General features: G+C 33.8%; 1 protein-coding gene across 1 annotated transcript; it reads left to right on the forward strand.

Moving 5' to 3' along the window:
- Positions 1–2,172: 2,172 nt before the first annotated feature.
- On the forward strand, positions 2,173–16,699 carry LOC112733086 (callose synthase 5). The gene is made up of 42 exons (XM_025781954.2): positions 2,173–2,287; positions 2,407–2,507; positions 3,534–3,655; positions 3,823–3,919; positions 4,032–4,142; positions 4,232–4,360; positions 4,474–4,566; positions 4,684–4,775; positions 4,871–4,997; positions 5,140–5,277; positions 5,370–5,446; positions 5,544–5,616; positions 5,704–5,829; positions 6,784–6,898; positions 7,264–7,598; positions 8,182–8,234; positions 8,338–8,398; positions 8,495–8,576; positions 8,688–8,737; positions 8,839–8,925; positions 9,502–9,624; positions 9,704–9,798; positions 9,911–9,995; positions 10,064–10,224; positions 10,407–10,530; positions 10,798–10,889; positions 11,008–11,125; positions 11,201–11,352; positions 11,686–11,795; positions 11,948–12,073; positions 12,147–12,215; positions 12,332–12,521; positions 12,617–12,734; positions 12,819–12,938; positions 13,018–13,133; positions 13,206–13,289; positions 13,841–13,953; positions 14,086–14,315; positions 14,528–15,325; positions 15,605–15,655; positions 15,808–15,993; positions 16,177–16,699. Exons 1-42 carry the CDS (start codon positions 2,179–2,181, stop codon positions 16,405–16,407), a joined length of 5,670 nt encoding a protein of 1,889 aa, XP_025637739.2. The 5' UTR covers positions 2,173–2,178; the 3' UTR covers positions 16,408–16,699.
- Positions 16,700–17,228: the final 529 nt, after the last annotated feature.

Here is a 17,228-nt window from a genome sequence, read left to right on the forward strand (position 1 = left end):
AGATCCACCAAACGAAAAACTCAATTCCCTTTCAATGGGTTCCGTTGGAATTCATTGATAAATGTAAGGACTTAAGATCCTTCAAGAAAATTCATGCACAATTATTGACCTCTGCCCTTGTTTCCAATGACTTGGTTGTCGCCAAAGTTGCAAATCTTTTTGGTAAACATGTCACCAATGTTCATTACACCAGCAATTACTTGAAGCAATTGGATTGGAGCTTGAGCTCCTTCCCTTACAACTTGTTCATTTCCAGCTATGCTTCTTCCCACTCATCCAGGGCTGCAATTCTTGTCTATAGATGGGTTTTTAAAAATGGGTTTGAGAGTAAAGACAGAGGAGGAGGGAGTGGGGTTAGATTGATAGGGTTAGAGATTGGTTTTAGAGATAAAGGGAGATGAAAGGTTAGGGATGTTTATGGAATTATGAATAAAAATGTAATAATTGATTATTTTTGTCGAACAAAATTTATCTTATATGGGTATAACTTTAATTTTAATTTTTCATGGTCAGTTTTGTCAGCATCTGAATCTTTCATAATTAAAAATGACTATTTATTCTAAAAAAAAATTTACTAACTAAAATTTCTCGTTGTTGATGATTGGTGAACCGACATTTATACAAAAAAAAAAAGTGGTAGGGGTTAATAAATTTTATGATTTATAGTTATTAATTAATTATTATTAATATTTTTAATGAGAAAATGAATTCTCTTAATTGTTAAAAAAAAATAAGAGTATAAAGTGTGATTTCTAATTCTTCATTACTTTTTTTATATTTATTTTTGGTCCTATTTATAAAATTAATGGTGAGAAATCACATTTTACTCTTTCAATTATTAAAAGAAAATTGAAAAAATTTATTCTCTTATGAAATTTTATCCAATAATATAAAATTACTTATTTTTTTTATAAATTAAATTTTGATCAAATTTTAATAAAAATACTAACTTCTTTTGTTTTTGCAGTAAAAGTTTAAAGATCAGTTTGACTAAACTTTTTAAATAATTTTTTTTGAAAAAAAAAAACTTAAAATATAAGAATTTTTATTAATAACAATTTTTAAATAAGTTATTTTATATTTGAAAAGTTATTATAAAAGTCTTTATTTTAAAATTGTATATTAAATAAGAATGATAAAATAACTTTTAAAAATAAGAGAAATCACATTTTTTTATTTTTTCAAAAATTTTTAAATAATTTTTTAAAAAATTAAAAATTTATCTAAAAAATTGTATCAAACACTATTAATATAATTTTCTATAAGTAAAAGAAGAGGGTAGCTTTCGAAGTTCCCAAACCATCCTAAGTCACACGGGCGAGTCCACGACGATAGCGGGGGCATACTGCATGACGACTGAAGGTTTATAATTTATATTAAAAAAATAATAAATAATAATTTTTTCATAAACAAATATTCGAGCAAAGAGTGACTTGTGACGCGAAGAATAACTGAATAACCGAACGTGGCGTGGGATGGGTTGGTGAAATAAAATGTGAATTAGTTACAAAAAGGGGTGACAAAGAGGAAAACGGACTTCCATTGAAATTGAAGTCCTTCTTCACTCAGACTTCGAAGGGTTCAAACTCTTGTCAACGCGCGCTCACTCACTCTCTCACACTCTTCTCTCTCTCTTACCCTTCACCTCCGAAACGGTGTTCTCACTCTCACATCTATCTCACCGCACTTCTCTCTACACATTTTTCCTCTTGTCTCTTTCTTTCGGATTTCTGTTCTTGCGTCTTGGATCTCGCTTCAAAATATATAATGCGCATACAGAGACTCTACCATCATTCAAAACCACAATGTGATTCTCCGATCCCTTAGCTTTGATCACAGGTACGAACAATAACGCGTGAATTTCTACAATAATCAATCCAAGATTTTATAAACATATTCAAACATTCTCACGTTCTTGGACGGTAGTAACCATTTCTTGCAATATAATGCATATTGATTGATAATTTAACTTGGATTTTGTGTGGGAGGAGTGAATTAAGTAACTGAGTGGTTGAGTGAGAACGGCAGGAAGAAGAGGATACGGAATAGAGAGATAGATCTACACGGTATAAACAGAGCGAGGCACGTACATAAAGAAGAATGTCGCAACTAGACCGAGTAATGCCGCCGCCCACGTTGGTGAGGCGGGGTTCAAGGAGTGCCTCCACCACCTTCAACATGGAGGTTTTCGACAACGAAGTGGTGCCGTCCTCACTCGCCTCCATTTCTCCCATTCTACGTGTCGCCAACGAGATCGAAGCCGAGCGTCCCAGGGTTGCCTATCTATGTACGTAACGGATCGATCATTATAATAATAATAATAGTAATAATAGTGATTTCGTGTTATTGAATTTTGAAATATGATGTGCAAATTAATGTTGCTGAGCGCGTAATGATGATTGGCAGGTAGGTTCTATGCCTTCGAGAAAGCGCACAGGCTGGATCAGACCTCCACCGGCCGTGGCGTTAGGCAGTTCAAGACGCTGCTGCGGCAGCGATTAGAGAGGGTAAGCCTGTAGTTTCATTTGTTTCGATTTTATCAACTGACTCTGCATTATGCATTTCAAGCGTGAATGAGGACTGCTGAGGCTTGAGTATGACTGTATGAGTATACCGTGCGTGAAACAAACACAGCACATGAATGCTCTAATCTCCCTTCATGCAAGAAGTCCATGCATATATTAGATTAAACATCTAGGTATACAGTAAAATCAATTATTAAAATTAATTATTAATATAAAATATATTAAAATATTAAATATATATTAAAAATAAATTAAATAATATATATTTATATATAAATATATGATATTAATTTTAATGTATAAATAATATTTTTAATCAATATTCTTTGGTATCAATAACTTTATTGTGTTTTTGTTGTAGTGCATGCTGTAGTAAGATTATGGCTAATAAATGATTCATAATAACTTGTTGGAGATTTTACTCATTAATGGGAATGAAATCGGTCTCTCTAAAATTATCTTGTTTTATATTTTTAATTTATATTAGAATAATTGAATAACATTAAATATACTAAATTAGTTTTAAGTTACTAGCTCTTTAATATTATTGTATATATAAAAAAAAAGTTTATTCATCTCTAATTAGAAAAAGTTTATTTTATTAGTGATTAATAAGTTTTGTTATTATTTTTCAAATGCTATTTATATGTAGTCTAACTAAGCATATCCACCGCTCAATATTTTATTTGTAGATATTAATAGGTATTCTGTATTTTTAATCTATTTTTCAAAAAGCATTCATTATATAATTTATGAAAAACGATCTTACCTCTTCGAAGAGTTTGTTCCGTGATAGCGATGGGATTCAGGAACTCCATCGGGTTTCTTGGGAAAATTCTTTCGGAATAGGGGAGGTCTTCTTGAGGAACTGAAGCAATCAGCTCTGATCTATTCCCATGAACTGAAAACGGGAAAGGAAAATATTTGTAACGAGCAGCATTTCTTTTTCCGCAGAGAAGAGCTGCCATTTTATTATTACTGTAACTTACATAATTTCTTCAACTCTAGGATAATGCAACTAGTCTTCCCTCTCGAGTTAAGAAGACAGATGCAAGAGAAATCCAGGCTTACTATCAGCAATACTATGAACATTATGTCAGAACTCTTGATCAAGCTGATCAGGCAGACAGGTTACGAGTTTTCGTAGTTCTTATAATGAAGTATGAATTGTGCCTCTTTAATTGTTGCTTGTGGCGGATTTTGTAAGTTGCGTCTGATATGACGTAAGCTTTTACCTCCCCCTCCATGGTAAATGGTTACTTTTTTCATTGCCCCTGAAATCGAAATTGTTTTGCAGAGCCCAGCTCAGTAAAGCTTATCAGACTGCCGGGGTGCTTTTTGAAGTGCTTTGTGCTGTTAATAAGACTGAGAAAGTCGAAGAAGTAGCTCCTGAGGTTGGTCTACGTTCATATCCTTTCAGTTTTTATTTTGTTCTAAAATGGGTGTTTCGTCCCTCTTTTTATCATTTCAATATTCAGATCCTGGAGCGTAAATTTTCTTTTGCAGATTATCGCGGCTGCCAGAGATGTCCAGGAAAAAAAGGAAATTTATACACCTTATAATATCCTTCCTCTGGATTCTGCTGGTGCTTCTCTACCCATTATGCAACTTGAAGAGGTATTGCTTCTGCTGGTGCTTCTCTACCCATTATGCATCTGTGTTTTATTTGGATTGCACTGAGTTCTTGGACTTTCTTTCCTTATTAGGTTAAAGCTGCTGTTTCTGCGCTATGGAACACACAAGGCTTGAACTGGCCTAGTTCTTTCGAGCAACAAAGACAGAGAACAGGAGACCTAGACTTGCTTGATTGGCTTAAAGCCATGTTTGGTTTCCAGGCATGTATTTTGACCAACACGCAATGCTAGAGGAGAATGATTTATTATTCTTTACATTTTTTTTTTGTATAATCTGCTTAAATTTTTATTGCATATGGTAAATTTGTGTGCAGAGGGACAACGTCAGGAATCAGAGAGAGCATTTGATTCTGCTTCTTGCTAATTCTCATATAAGGCTACACCCTAAACCTGAGCCTCTAAACATGGCACGTACCTGTCTTGCATTTGGCTTTGGCCTATAGTTTTTATTCTGCTGTTTCTTTCTATTAATTTATTTTTATTTTTATTTTTATTTTATTTTATTTTATTTGAATGAATTGCAGCTCGATGATCGTGCTGTTGATGAAGTGATGAAAAAGCTTTTTAAGAATTATAAAAAATGGTGCAAATTCTTGGGACGAAAACATAGTTTACGGTGAGGCATAACAGTATATCCATCAGTGAACACTTGTGCTTCTTTTATTAGCTCATAAAATTTAATGGTCACTTTTATCATGTTCTCTTATATAGACTTCCTCAAGGTCAGCAAGAGGTGCAACAGAGGAAGTTGCTTTATATGGGCTTGTACCTTCTCATCTGGGGTGAGGCGTCCAATGTTCGCTTCATGCCTGAGTGCCTATGCTACATATTTCACAACGTGAGTGTACAAATTAATCTGCGCATGGTTCATTTTGTTTGTGCTTGTATCTCATGTAAATGTGCTATCATTGTTTTTCTACTGTAATCCTTGTTTTTAAGTAATGTTTTGCTCTGCTAATAATGGCCAATTCTAACTTCAGATGGCATATGAACTACACGGTCTAATGGCTGGAAATGTCAGCATTGTTACGGGTGAAAATATCAAACCTTCTTATGGTGGTGATGAAGAGGCATTTCTCCGCAAGGTTATAACTCCCCTCTACCGAGTAATAGACACGGTATGCTTTTGTTTTATCAAAGACATTGCAATAGTCAAGTACTTATATTCTCTAGGTCACTACGCCCTTAGTAATCCAGTTAATTAATACAGGAAGCCAAGAGGAGCAGAAATGGAACGGCTCCTCACTCAGCATGGTGCAACTATGATGATCTAAATGAGTATTTCTGGTTTGTTTCCTTTTTGTATTTTATCTTTGAATGACTTTTTGGTCGTCAGTTGTTATTGAATTTATTTTATTTATTTATTTTGTGCAATGTGTTGCAGGTCACCTGATTGCTTTTCTCTTGGATGGCCAATGCGTGATGATGGTGAATTTTTTAAATCGACAAATGATTGGGTATAAGTATACACTTTCTACAAAATTACTTATCCGATTGTAAAATACTACTTATTTAATTCTCAACTTATAAAAATGTAATATTAGGGAAGAAAGGGTGTTCCAAGAAAATCTGGAAAAACAGGGAAATCAAATTTTGTTGAGACGCGATCATTCTGGCACCTCTTCCGCAGTTTTGATAGACTTTGGACCTTTTTTATACTGGGTTTACAGGTATTTTCTTTTTCAATAGAAGGAAACGCTTAAGCCAATATTTTCCTATATTTATCGTCATAATATATAAAAGAAGAATCCAAATTAATATTATAGGAATGAATGACATATAAACTTTTAAGTTTTAACTTTTATATAAAATTTATCATGTCATTTATTATAATATGACTATGTTGCGTGTTTACCAAAATCAGCCATTAAACTTAATTATTAGTATAAAATAAATGTTAAAATATAAATATATAATAAAAATAAATTAAATCACATATATATTTATATACAAATATATTGGTGGTTAATTTTAATAATTGATTTTAGTATACGAATAATATTTTTTATTATAATAATATAAAAAAGTATATATCTTAGAATTATATTTATATACTATCATAAAAAATAACATCTATATAATTAATCTAATATTAATCTCATAATTTTACACATCAAATTATCTAATTTTAAAAAAATTATAGTATAAAGAATATGAGTTCATTTTCATTTTTAAATTCTAAAATTTGCATATTTTATTTAGAGAATAACTTTTATTTTATAAAAATATATTATTTATTTAATTATTTAATGGTTTATATGTTTTAATATTATTTAGTTGTAATAATAATGTTAAAAATATATGATATCATAATACATGAAAAAATGGATGTTATTTTTAATTATTGAAATATTATATTCAATATTTACATTATATCTAATAGTTTCATTTTTGTACTATAGTATTTAAATTTGCTAAATATATATATTAGATGATGAATTTTTTCAAATACTAGAATATGTAATATTTTTATACTTTTATTTAAATTTAATATTAATTTTTAAAATTTTTTAATTAAATAATTTTTATATATAAAAATTAATTCTTTTAGCTTCGCGGAACACGCCGATTTAAATCAGTTGTGGGTAATTTGGTTGCATAATGCTCTGGGATTCTTATTACAGGTGATGTTCATTATTGCATGGGACGAGATTTCACTGATGGATATCTTTCAGAAGGATGTCTTATTTAATCTCTCTAGTATATTCATCACAGCATCCATTCTTCGCTTACTTCAAAGTATGCACATTTACTTAAGTTGCTCTTGTCAAAGTGAACCTATTTATATCTGTTTGGAATCATTAAAAACAACTTTTTTTTTTTATTTTTTTAAATGATCTGGTCAGCCTATTGAAGAACCCTGACATCTGTTTTAGATTGATGAGTTGTTATGCTATCCCATGCTCTTAACCACCCCCCCCCCCCCCAACCCACCTAGAAAAAAAAGGAGATAAACCTTTTCACTAATCATTATGTGGTTGAAGCAGCCAGATTTTTCATTTTTACATTTCCCTTTTCTTAATTTTTTTTACTGTCCTATTTTTCTTCTTCGTATTGTCATAGAAACTTACTATTTCTTGTCTTCATTCGTTATTTTGATTTAGGTATCCTGGACCTGCTCCTGAACTTTCCAGGCTATCATCGATGGAAATTCACTGATGTGCTAAGAAATATTCTTAAAGTCATTGTCAGTCTTTGTTGGGCTATCATTCTTTCGGTCTTCTATGTGCATGCCATCAAGGGTGCCCCTCAAGCTCTCAAGCAGCTGCTTTCCTTTCTTGATCAAATAGAGGGCAATCCACCGTTGTATATCTTTGCAGTTGCATTGTATATGCTTCCAAATCTACTAGCAGCTATACTCTTTCTTTTCCCAATGCTCAGGCGTTGGATTGAAAACTCAGACTGGCACATAGTTAGACTCTTCTTGTGGTGGTCTCAGGTACTCATGTTGTCTTATTCTCTAACGTATTGAACTATTTCTGTTCATTGTTAGATGATATATGTTGAAAAATTTTCGGTTTGTAAGAAACTTCTCATGTAGTTATTTGTTATTTTGAACGTAATGAAAAATTTCAACCTGAGCCTAGAAATCAATGTGGGGAACGGTTTCTTAAGTGAGTATTATTGACATGGAAAAGACTGATCTCTTTCATATGAAGAACATTATGCTAATATTACCTTGTATTGGTAAGGACTGTTCCAGTAGGGATGTTATTTTTAGACCCTACATTGTAATTATCAGTAATGCATACTGACTTGTAGCATGATACTGTCAATTTTCCCTGAACACGCAAATGCTATGAGTCAGTGACTCTTTCAAATGGAGTAGTTGTCATGAATCTGTAGCGCTATTTTCTCCCATATGTTTTGAATACACAAATACTATATGAGCCAGTGACCGTTAGTCATATAAAAAACATATATTTGGCATAATAGACTGGTTAAAGTAATCCCCCCCCCCCCCCCCCCCCCCAGTCTTTTCTCTTTATTTTTCTGAATGATTTGTTTTTCTCCCCCTGCAGCCAAGGATTTATGTTGGAAGAGGAATGCACGAAAGCCAATTTGCTCTCCTAAAGTAAGTTTCATGCAAACTATTTTACTGAAGTAATTATTGGATTGTCCCCTTGGTTATTGTCTGAAAATTGTCCCATCATTTATGTTCCATTTTTGAATGCCAGGTACACTATTTTCTGGGTCATACTATTGGCTTCCAAATTTGCGTTCAGCTATTTTGTCCAAGTAAAAACGCTACATGTGCAGTACTTGTTACTTATAAACTAAGCTTGTGAAGTTATTGGGCCTTGTTAAGATTTTAACTGCTTTATCTATCTTCAGATAATACCTCTGATTGAGCCAACAAAGTTAATAATGGCCATTAAACATGTTGACTATGGTTGGCACGAGTTTTACCCCGATGGTATTTTCCTCCCCCTCCTGCTCCTTTTCTTCTTTTTTTGTCCCTTCACGATTACCTTGTATTGTAGCATGCTATTCATTTTATTGATCTAATATTTTCTGGTCTATGCAGCTCGAAATAACTATAGCGCAGTTATTGCACTCTGGGCTCCTGTACTCATGGTGCATGCTATATGTCCATGTTTATGTTCATATATTAATCTTTTCACTTGTTCAGATGAGTTATCACAAATTTTATGTCGTTATTTGAATTTTCAATACAGGTTTATTTCATGGATGCACAAATTTGGTACGCAGTCTTCTCAACTTTGTACGGTGGTATTATTGGAGCCTTTGATCGTCTAGGAGAGGTAATAATCAATTTTATCATATTACTAGCAATGTCTGAGGAGTATTTGCGATCAACTAATGCAGACTTGCGCATCTAACTAAAAATTGAACTTATTTAATCAAGATGAAAAATGATTAGGATCCTTTTGGATACATAGTACTGGATCATCATCTTCTTATGTTTTTATGAACTTCTGAACTAGTAAAGAAACTTGGACCTTAATTTTCAGTTATGGACCAAATTCTAGGAGAGGCCACTATCAATTTTATCCTTTCTTTAGCTTGCTATTTCTGAACAGGATTTGTAATAAATAATCTTTTCGACTTTCTACATTTTTGCAACACACACTCACATACTAACAATCAAACATACAGTAATCAATTTGAGAAATTTAAAGGAGCAATTTGGAGACATATGATACTGGATAATCATTTACAACAGTTTTATGAATTCCAAAGTCTTCAACTTGTTGATAAACTTGGACTTTCCTCTTCATTTAAGGGTGAACTTGAGATGGGAAAACTTTTTATGGAATAATCAGCTCACAGTAATGCTGTGATAGTCAGTTACTGTTGTTATCCATTTGGTTTTACAGATACACACTATGAGCATGCTGAGATCACGGTTCCAGTCATTGCCTGGCGCATTCAACACATACTTGGTTCCTTCCCAAAAGAAGCAAGGAAAGAAATTCTCTTTCTCAAAGAAATTTGATGAGGTCTACTACATTTTCATTGCTTAGTACATTAAAAATAAATCTCTTTATTCTCTTCACTTCAATTTCCATGCTTGTATAGATTTCTGCTAGCAGAAGAAGTGAAGCTGCCAAATTTGCCCAATTATGGAATGAAATTATTTGCAGTTTTCGTGAGGAAGATCTCATTAGTGATAGGCAAGGCCTCAAAGCATATGTCTTTAGTTGCTCTTACCTGGCTTCTATTACTTTCTCCTTGATCCTTATTTGCTATGCTCATCACTTATTACTAAGTGCTTGCATAATCCAGGGAAATGGACCTTTTGCTGGTTCCTTACTCTTCAGATTCTCGACTGAAAATAATTCAGTGGCCACCGTTTTTGCTTGCAAGCAAGGTCTGTATAACTGGATTTTAATATTTTTATGTTTGACCAGCTCATGTTATTGACTGTAGCCTTTACAGATTCCTGTAGCTCTGGATATGGCAACTCAATTTCGAGGAAAGGACTCTGATCTTTGGAAGCGCATAAGTGCAGATCAATATATGAAGTGTGCTGTGATCGAATGTTATCAATCTCTTAAACATGTTCTTCATGATTTGGTTGTCGGGGAAAATGAAAAGAGGTATCATTAAGGATTCTTTTTTCTTTTTTTTCTTTTTTGTGCTGATACAAAGGATCATTCTATACTTCATATAAGCTATTTGTTTTTTTTTTCTTAAGTACACATGTGATTGAAGATGCCTTATGAAATTTCATTAAAATTGAATCATTATCAGCACTTATGAATTTATTGTGCTGGAACAGGATAATTTCCATCATCACTAAAGAAGTTAAGAACAACATATCAAAGAATACACTTACTGCCAATTTCCGAATGAGCTTTTTACCTTCCCTTTTTAAAAAGTTTGTGGAGCTTGTGGAAATCTTGGTGAGTCATTTAGAGAATATGCATCTCTAATCTCTATTCTTTCTTATATTCGCCTTTAGGCAACAATAACTGTATTTGGTCACATTTTTTAACTTATTGAGAGAGACATATACTCAGATTAGTTATTGGAGTCAATCTAAAGCTTAATTTTCAATTTTTTTTTCTCGCATCTCAGTTATTGTGAACTAATTTTTCTCAAACTAAGTATTAAGTTTTTTATTTAAGAGATAGTATTTGGAAAACTTGTGCCATGCTTTCTTATCACAGAAAGATGCGGATCCATCCAAGCGAGGTACAGTGGTAGTTTTGCTGCAAGACATCTTAGAAGTGGTTACTGATATGATGGTCAACGAAAACAGGTTTGTTTCACTTAACTGAATTGAATTTCAAATATGTTAGTTATTAATTAATATGATAACAATACTTATGACTCTTCCATTAAAATTAACAATATCTTTTAATTGTGTTGCTCATAAGTGAGTTGGCAGAACTTAATCAAAGTAGTAAGGATACTGGACGACAAGTTTTTGCTGGTACTGAGGTAAAACCTGCTATATTGTACCCTCCTGTGGTTACAGCACAATGGGAGGAACAGGTACTTAATAATGAAATCACCATCGATTTCTTTTTTCTTTTTCTTGATTAAGCAATGATGATACGGTTGTTTCAGATAAGACGTCTTTATCTATTATTGACTGTGAGGGAATCTGCCAATGAGGTTCCAACAAACGATGAAGTACGGAGAAGGATTGCATTCTTTTCCAATTCATTGTTCATGGAGATGCCACGTGCTCCACGTGTCCGGGAAATGCTCTCATTCAGGTCTGGTGCAGTTTCCTTAATATTCGGCCACAAAGATATATGTCCATCTTGTTCATAGGGAAAATGAGGCTCTTATTGTGCACACAAAACTACGCAAATTAAATGTCAACATCCTCGCAGCTAAGCCATGTCTATCCGTGTTATATGATGTTTACTTTATCTGTGATGACTTCAACTGTTGAAGGATTATCAGATATCTCAAATATCAAGCATAAAATCTTTGTTAAGTTGTAGGATATTTTTATTTGTCAAGGAGCTAGTGATGCATAAAATTCAAATGGGATGCACTCTAAGGCTGTGTTGTGCTTATGGAGCTCTTTTTCTTCTCTTCAGTGTCCTAACGCCATACTATAGTGAAGAGACTGTATTTTCTAAGAATGACCTTGAGATTGAGAATGAAGATGGCGTGTCAATCATATATTACCTGCAAAAGATCTTCCCTGGTTAGTGATAATTCACAATATAGCTTTGACTGTATTCATTCCATTTTCCTTTTTTGGGTACATACTGTATTTTGATAAGTGAGGGTTCAGTTCTCACTTTAAAAACAAACCCCACTATTCTCCATTTTGATAATTTAGTAATTTTTTGCCAGATGAGTGGAATAACTTCATGGAGCGACTTGAATGTAAGAAAGATAGTGAGGTATGGGAGAAAGATGAGAATGTATTGCAGTTACGTCACTGGGCGTCGTTGAGAGGACAAACTCTTTGTAGGACAGGTACATGATGATGACTCCCCTTCCCCGCCTCTCATACTGGATTTCATCGACTAATATTTTTCACTTAATATAGTTAGGGGAATGATGTACTACCGGCGGGCTATAAAGCTCCAGGCATTTCTTGATATGGCTAACGAACAAGGTGATATTAAGCGTTTTTTTCAAAATTTCCTCACTTATGTATAATCCGCTAGAAAGAAAAAGTAGTAGTTATCTCCCCAAGATGATTTCATGATTTTTTCACTGTCACGTGGGCAGAAATACTCGATGGCTATAAAGCTATTACAGTTCCATCTGAGCAAGATAAAAAGAGTCATAAATCCCTATATGGCAATTTAGAGGCCATGGCTGACATGAAATTCACATACGTTGCTACCTGTCAAAACTATGGGAATCAGAAGCGCAGTGGAGACCGTCGTGCAACAGATATCCTAAATTTGATGGTTAAGTATGTTCTCCTGTCAATAAATTAAGTTGTGTTTCCTATATCCAGTATGATGGTGTATATTTAGCTTTAATTTCCCAAATCCACTTCATTTGTAGCAATCCCTCGCTTCGTGTTGCATATATTGACGAAGTTGAAGAAAGAGAGAGAGAGGGTGATAAAGTACAGAAAGTTTATTATTCTGTACTGATCAAATCTGTAGACAATCTTGACCAAGTAAGAGCATCTTGATATAAAAAGAAGTTTTGTTAATTACTGGCGGTTACTTTAGTATTAATTACTTTTGTATCTTCTCCGAAGGAAATATTTCGAATTAAACTTCCTGGTCCGGCAAAGTTAGGAGAAGGAAAGCCTGAAAACCAAAATCATGCAGTTATTTTTACCAGGGGGGAAGCTCTTCAGACTATTGACATGAACCAGGTAAAACATTATACATTTTGAAACTCGTTTACGGTTATTTGGGGCATTTTAAACCAGGGCATTTGAAAATTTACTCTAGGATAACTACTTAGAAGAAGCTCTGAAGATGCGTAACCTTCTGGAAGAATTTCATGAGGATCATGGAGTGCACCCACCTAGCATTTTAGGTGTACGTGAACATATCTTTACTGGCAGGTGATGAACTACTTTGAGCTTACACATTGCCATCTTCAGATCCATATTACTTAATTTCATGACCTGTTACAGTGTCTCCTCCTTGGCCTGGTTTATGTCAAATCAAGAAACTAGCTTTGTCACTATTGGTCAGAGAGTTCTTGCAAGACCCCTGAAGTAAGTCTTTATTCCCCCCCCCCCCCCCTTCTCTCTCTCTCTCTCTCTCTCTTAGTGATTACATTATGTTTATGACAGGACAAATTGGTGATGTGTAATCCATGTCACGTACTCCATTATAGTAGGAGAATGCTTGGTTGATGTAGTAGCAGTTATTAACTTAACTGTTTAAAGTGCTTGTTTTTCCTGTGAGATAACTAAGCACCTCCTCACAAGCACATGACTATTACTGCTTCACAAATTTAGGCAACATTTTAACTGAAATCAACTCTAAATTTAAAGCATTTAAAATTAATTTATCCAGTTAACTTATTCAAAGTATAGTTAATCCTATTTTATCTTACTGATGAACTTTGTGCTTCCTCCCTATGTCTTGTTTGATTTTCTTGTTTAAATGACATCTCCTCTGCCATTTGAACGTTTGGAGACAATAATCATCAATATCTTCTACATTGTTGCAAGCAAAGAAGGAATTTGGGGGTGGAAAAAGGGGAATACATGTAATACAGAATACACATCATCCAGCTTATGATTTAGTTTTTCGATTGTAGGGTTCGGTTCCACTATGGTCATCCTGATGTTTTTGATAGAATTTTCCATTTCACCCGTGGAGGATTCAGCAAGGCTTCTCGTGGCATCAATTTAAGTGAGGATATATTTGCTGGTAATGCTTTTGAAACATCTTTTTAGCAATGACTTATCTTTGTTTCTTTCTTCTTATTCTATTTTATCTTTTAGCTGGTATGTATTTGATATTTCTTTATTGGCCTTGTATCGTATGGCTTTGTCTATGTAGGATTCAACTCAACACTAAGACGTGGAAACGTTACTCATCATGAATATATCCAAGTTGGAAAGGGTAGAGATGTTGGCCTCAATCAAATTTCTCTTTTTGAAGCAAAGGTGGCCTGTGGTAATGGAGAGCAGACACTAAGCAGGGATATATACCGGCTGGGGCATCGATTTGATTTTTTCCGAATGCTATCATTCTATTTTACAACTGTTGGATTTTATGTCAGCTCTATGGTAATGCTTAATGCTTTTGTTTAGGATTAATCAGAAAATTATCAAACATCTTTCATATAAAATAAGTCCAACTAATTTAAATAGATTATGGAAAATATACTTCTGCTCACTTGCCTATATAATTTTCAGTTTTACACACCCTAAATCTTATCCTTTTTGCTTAATTAGCTAACCCTGCATCTAGCACTAACGTTTTCTTCTGGTAATCACAGGCAGTGTCCCTTACAGTTTATGCTTTCCTATATGGAAAACTCTATCTGTCATTGAGTGGATTTGAAAATGCAATAGTTAAACTGGCAAGGAGAAGGGGCGACGATCCACTAAAGGAAGCAATGGCTTCACAAAGTCTTGTTCAGATAGGCCTTCTAATGACTCTGCCCATGGTTATGGAAATAGGACTAGAAAGAGGGTTCAGAACTGCTATAGGTGACCTCATAATAATGCAGCTGCAGCTAGCACCCGTTTTTTTCACTTTCTCACTAGGATCGAAGATGCACTACTTTGGGCGCACTCTGTTGCATGGAGGGGCAAAGTACAGAGCAACTGGGCGTGGTTTTGTAGTTCGTCATGAGAAGTTCGCAGAGAATTACAGGATGTACTCGAGGAGCCACTTTGTAAAAGGGTTAGAGCTTGCTGTCTTGCTTATGTGTTATAAGCTTTATGGATCAGCAGCTCCTGATTCAACTGCATATCTTCTTCTCTCAGGGTCAATGTGGTTTTTGGTTTGTTCCTGGTTGTTTAGTCCTTTCCTTTTCAATCCATCAGGATTTGAGTGGCAGAAGATAGTTGAGGACTGGGATGACTGGACAAAATGGATGAATAGTGGAGGTGGTATTGGTGTTCCTGCTACCAAGAGCTGGGAATCATGGTGGAATGAGGAACAAGAGCATTTGCAATTCACTGGGTTATTGGGGAGGACTTCGGAGGTGATTCTTGCCCTGCGTTTCTTTGTCTATCAGTATGGAATTGTGTATCATCTAAATATAGCTAGAGGTGACAAAAGCATCATGGTAATTATGCTTTCCAATTCAATTTTATTTTACATTTTCATGTCAAACTCTTAGCATCTGGACCTCAGGGCTTAATTGCTTTAACACATGTTGGACGAAGAAACTCCTTGGTTATAGGTGAAGTTAGTCTTTTATCGAAAACACCCTCCCTGTTTACCCAATATAAATAAATAAATAATTCCCTCCCCGGTGAACAAAGCAGAAAATGGAAAAGAAATACTAAACACAAACACAAGTTTACATATAAAGGAGATCTTTCTAACGTTCATTTCTCTCCAGGTTTATGGTCTGTCCTGGCTAGTCATAGTAGCTGTTATGATCATTTTGAAGGTTGGTATTTATTGATATATGAAAGTTTGTTTTGAGTTAGTAGAGAATTTTTTACCATTGAGCTTAAAATAATTAATAATTTCATTATTAATAAACAGCTTGATAATTATCTTAGTAATTAACCCGTGGCATACCGGCATCTGAAATTGCAGATTGTGTCTATGGGTAGGAAGAAGTTCAGTGCTGATTTTCAGCTGATATTTCGTCTCCTCAAACTGCTTTTGTTCATTGGAAGCATTGTCGCTCTAGTCTTGATGTTTACTCTACTTAGTCTCACAGTTCAAGACATTCTTAGGAGCCTCCTAGCTTTTTTACCAACAGGATGGGCACTTATACAGGTGATTTGTTTTTAGTGGTCATTGGCTCTTGCTTTGTCTGCTCATGCTGAAAATATATTTGATTGCCTCAAAGTTATTGCTGTTTATATTAAATCCCAAAACCATGTAAGCCGACTTGATTAATTTATGCAATCAGAGAAGATTCTCTCGTGATTTATGTTGCTGTTATCTTTATATGAGCAGATATCTCAAGCATGTAGGCCATTGGTGAAGGCAATTGGAATGTGGGGGTCCGTCAAAGCTTTATCAAGAGGGTATGAATACGTGATGGGATTGCTTATCTTTGGACCAGTGGCCATATTAGCTTGGTTCCCGTTTGTTTCAGAATTCCAAACTCGGCTGCTATTCAATCAAGCGTTCAGCCGAGGACTTCAAATCCAGCGTATTCTGGCGGGTGGAAAGAAGCATAAATAATCCCTTGTAACATACACAGGATAATACCAAACAATACGAAAGACGACGGTACCATATCTCAGGTACCAGGTTTAGGCAATTATAACAGCAGATATCAACACTGAGATTGTACAGTAGAACTTAGAATTAACCTTAGGCAGCAGCGATGTTATGTTGTACCAACAAAAGAAAGTGCAGTGGCATATATAATTTTGCGATATGATAGTCTCTCAAGTTCATCTAGGCCCAAGTAGTTTCGATACAATTTTTTTTCATCTTCCTGAGCTAATAATAGCTGTTTCAGTTTCACTAATCCCACCCAATTCCTTTTATCATACCAATTGTTTAAACGAAGTGGTTATGAATTCCATCTAACTATCTATTTTTATATTTATTATATAAAAGTTGATGTCAATATATTATAAAATGAATTTATGACATTATTTTTTATAATTGTCCCACGTCAATTTTGTATAGATAATAATTTTATAATTTTGTAAAATAAAAATTTTTTATATAATAATAATTAAATATAATACATATTATTACTCTATTAAATAAAAAAATAACAGTTAAATATAATTAGTTTCTATATTAAAAATATAATAATAACAATTTTTGTTTACTATGCATATATTCTAATATATCATTATTAATAAAGTATATTTATAATATTATACTACATTTTTGGTATTCTTGTTTTCAATTATTTTTTTCTAACTTTTTTTTAAACTATTTTCAAATACACTAAAGAAAAACTTTAAAATTACACTATACAGCACCACCAATTTAAAAATATCAACAAATAAATATAATTTATTTTTCAAAGTCTAAATAATTTT

The sequence above is a fragment of the Arachis hypogaea genome, chromosome 13 (genome assembly GCF_003086295.3).
Source record: "Arachis hypogaea cultivar Tifrunner chromosome 13, arahy.Tifrunner.gnm2.J5K5, whole genome shotgun sequence".
Classification (NCBI taxonomy): Eukaryota; Viridiplantae; Streptophyta; class Magnoliopsida; order Fabales; family Fabaceae; genus Arachis; species Arachis hypogaea.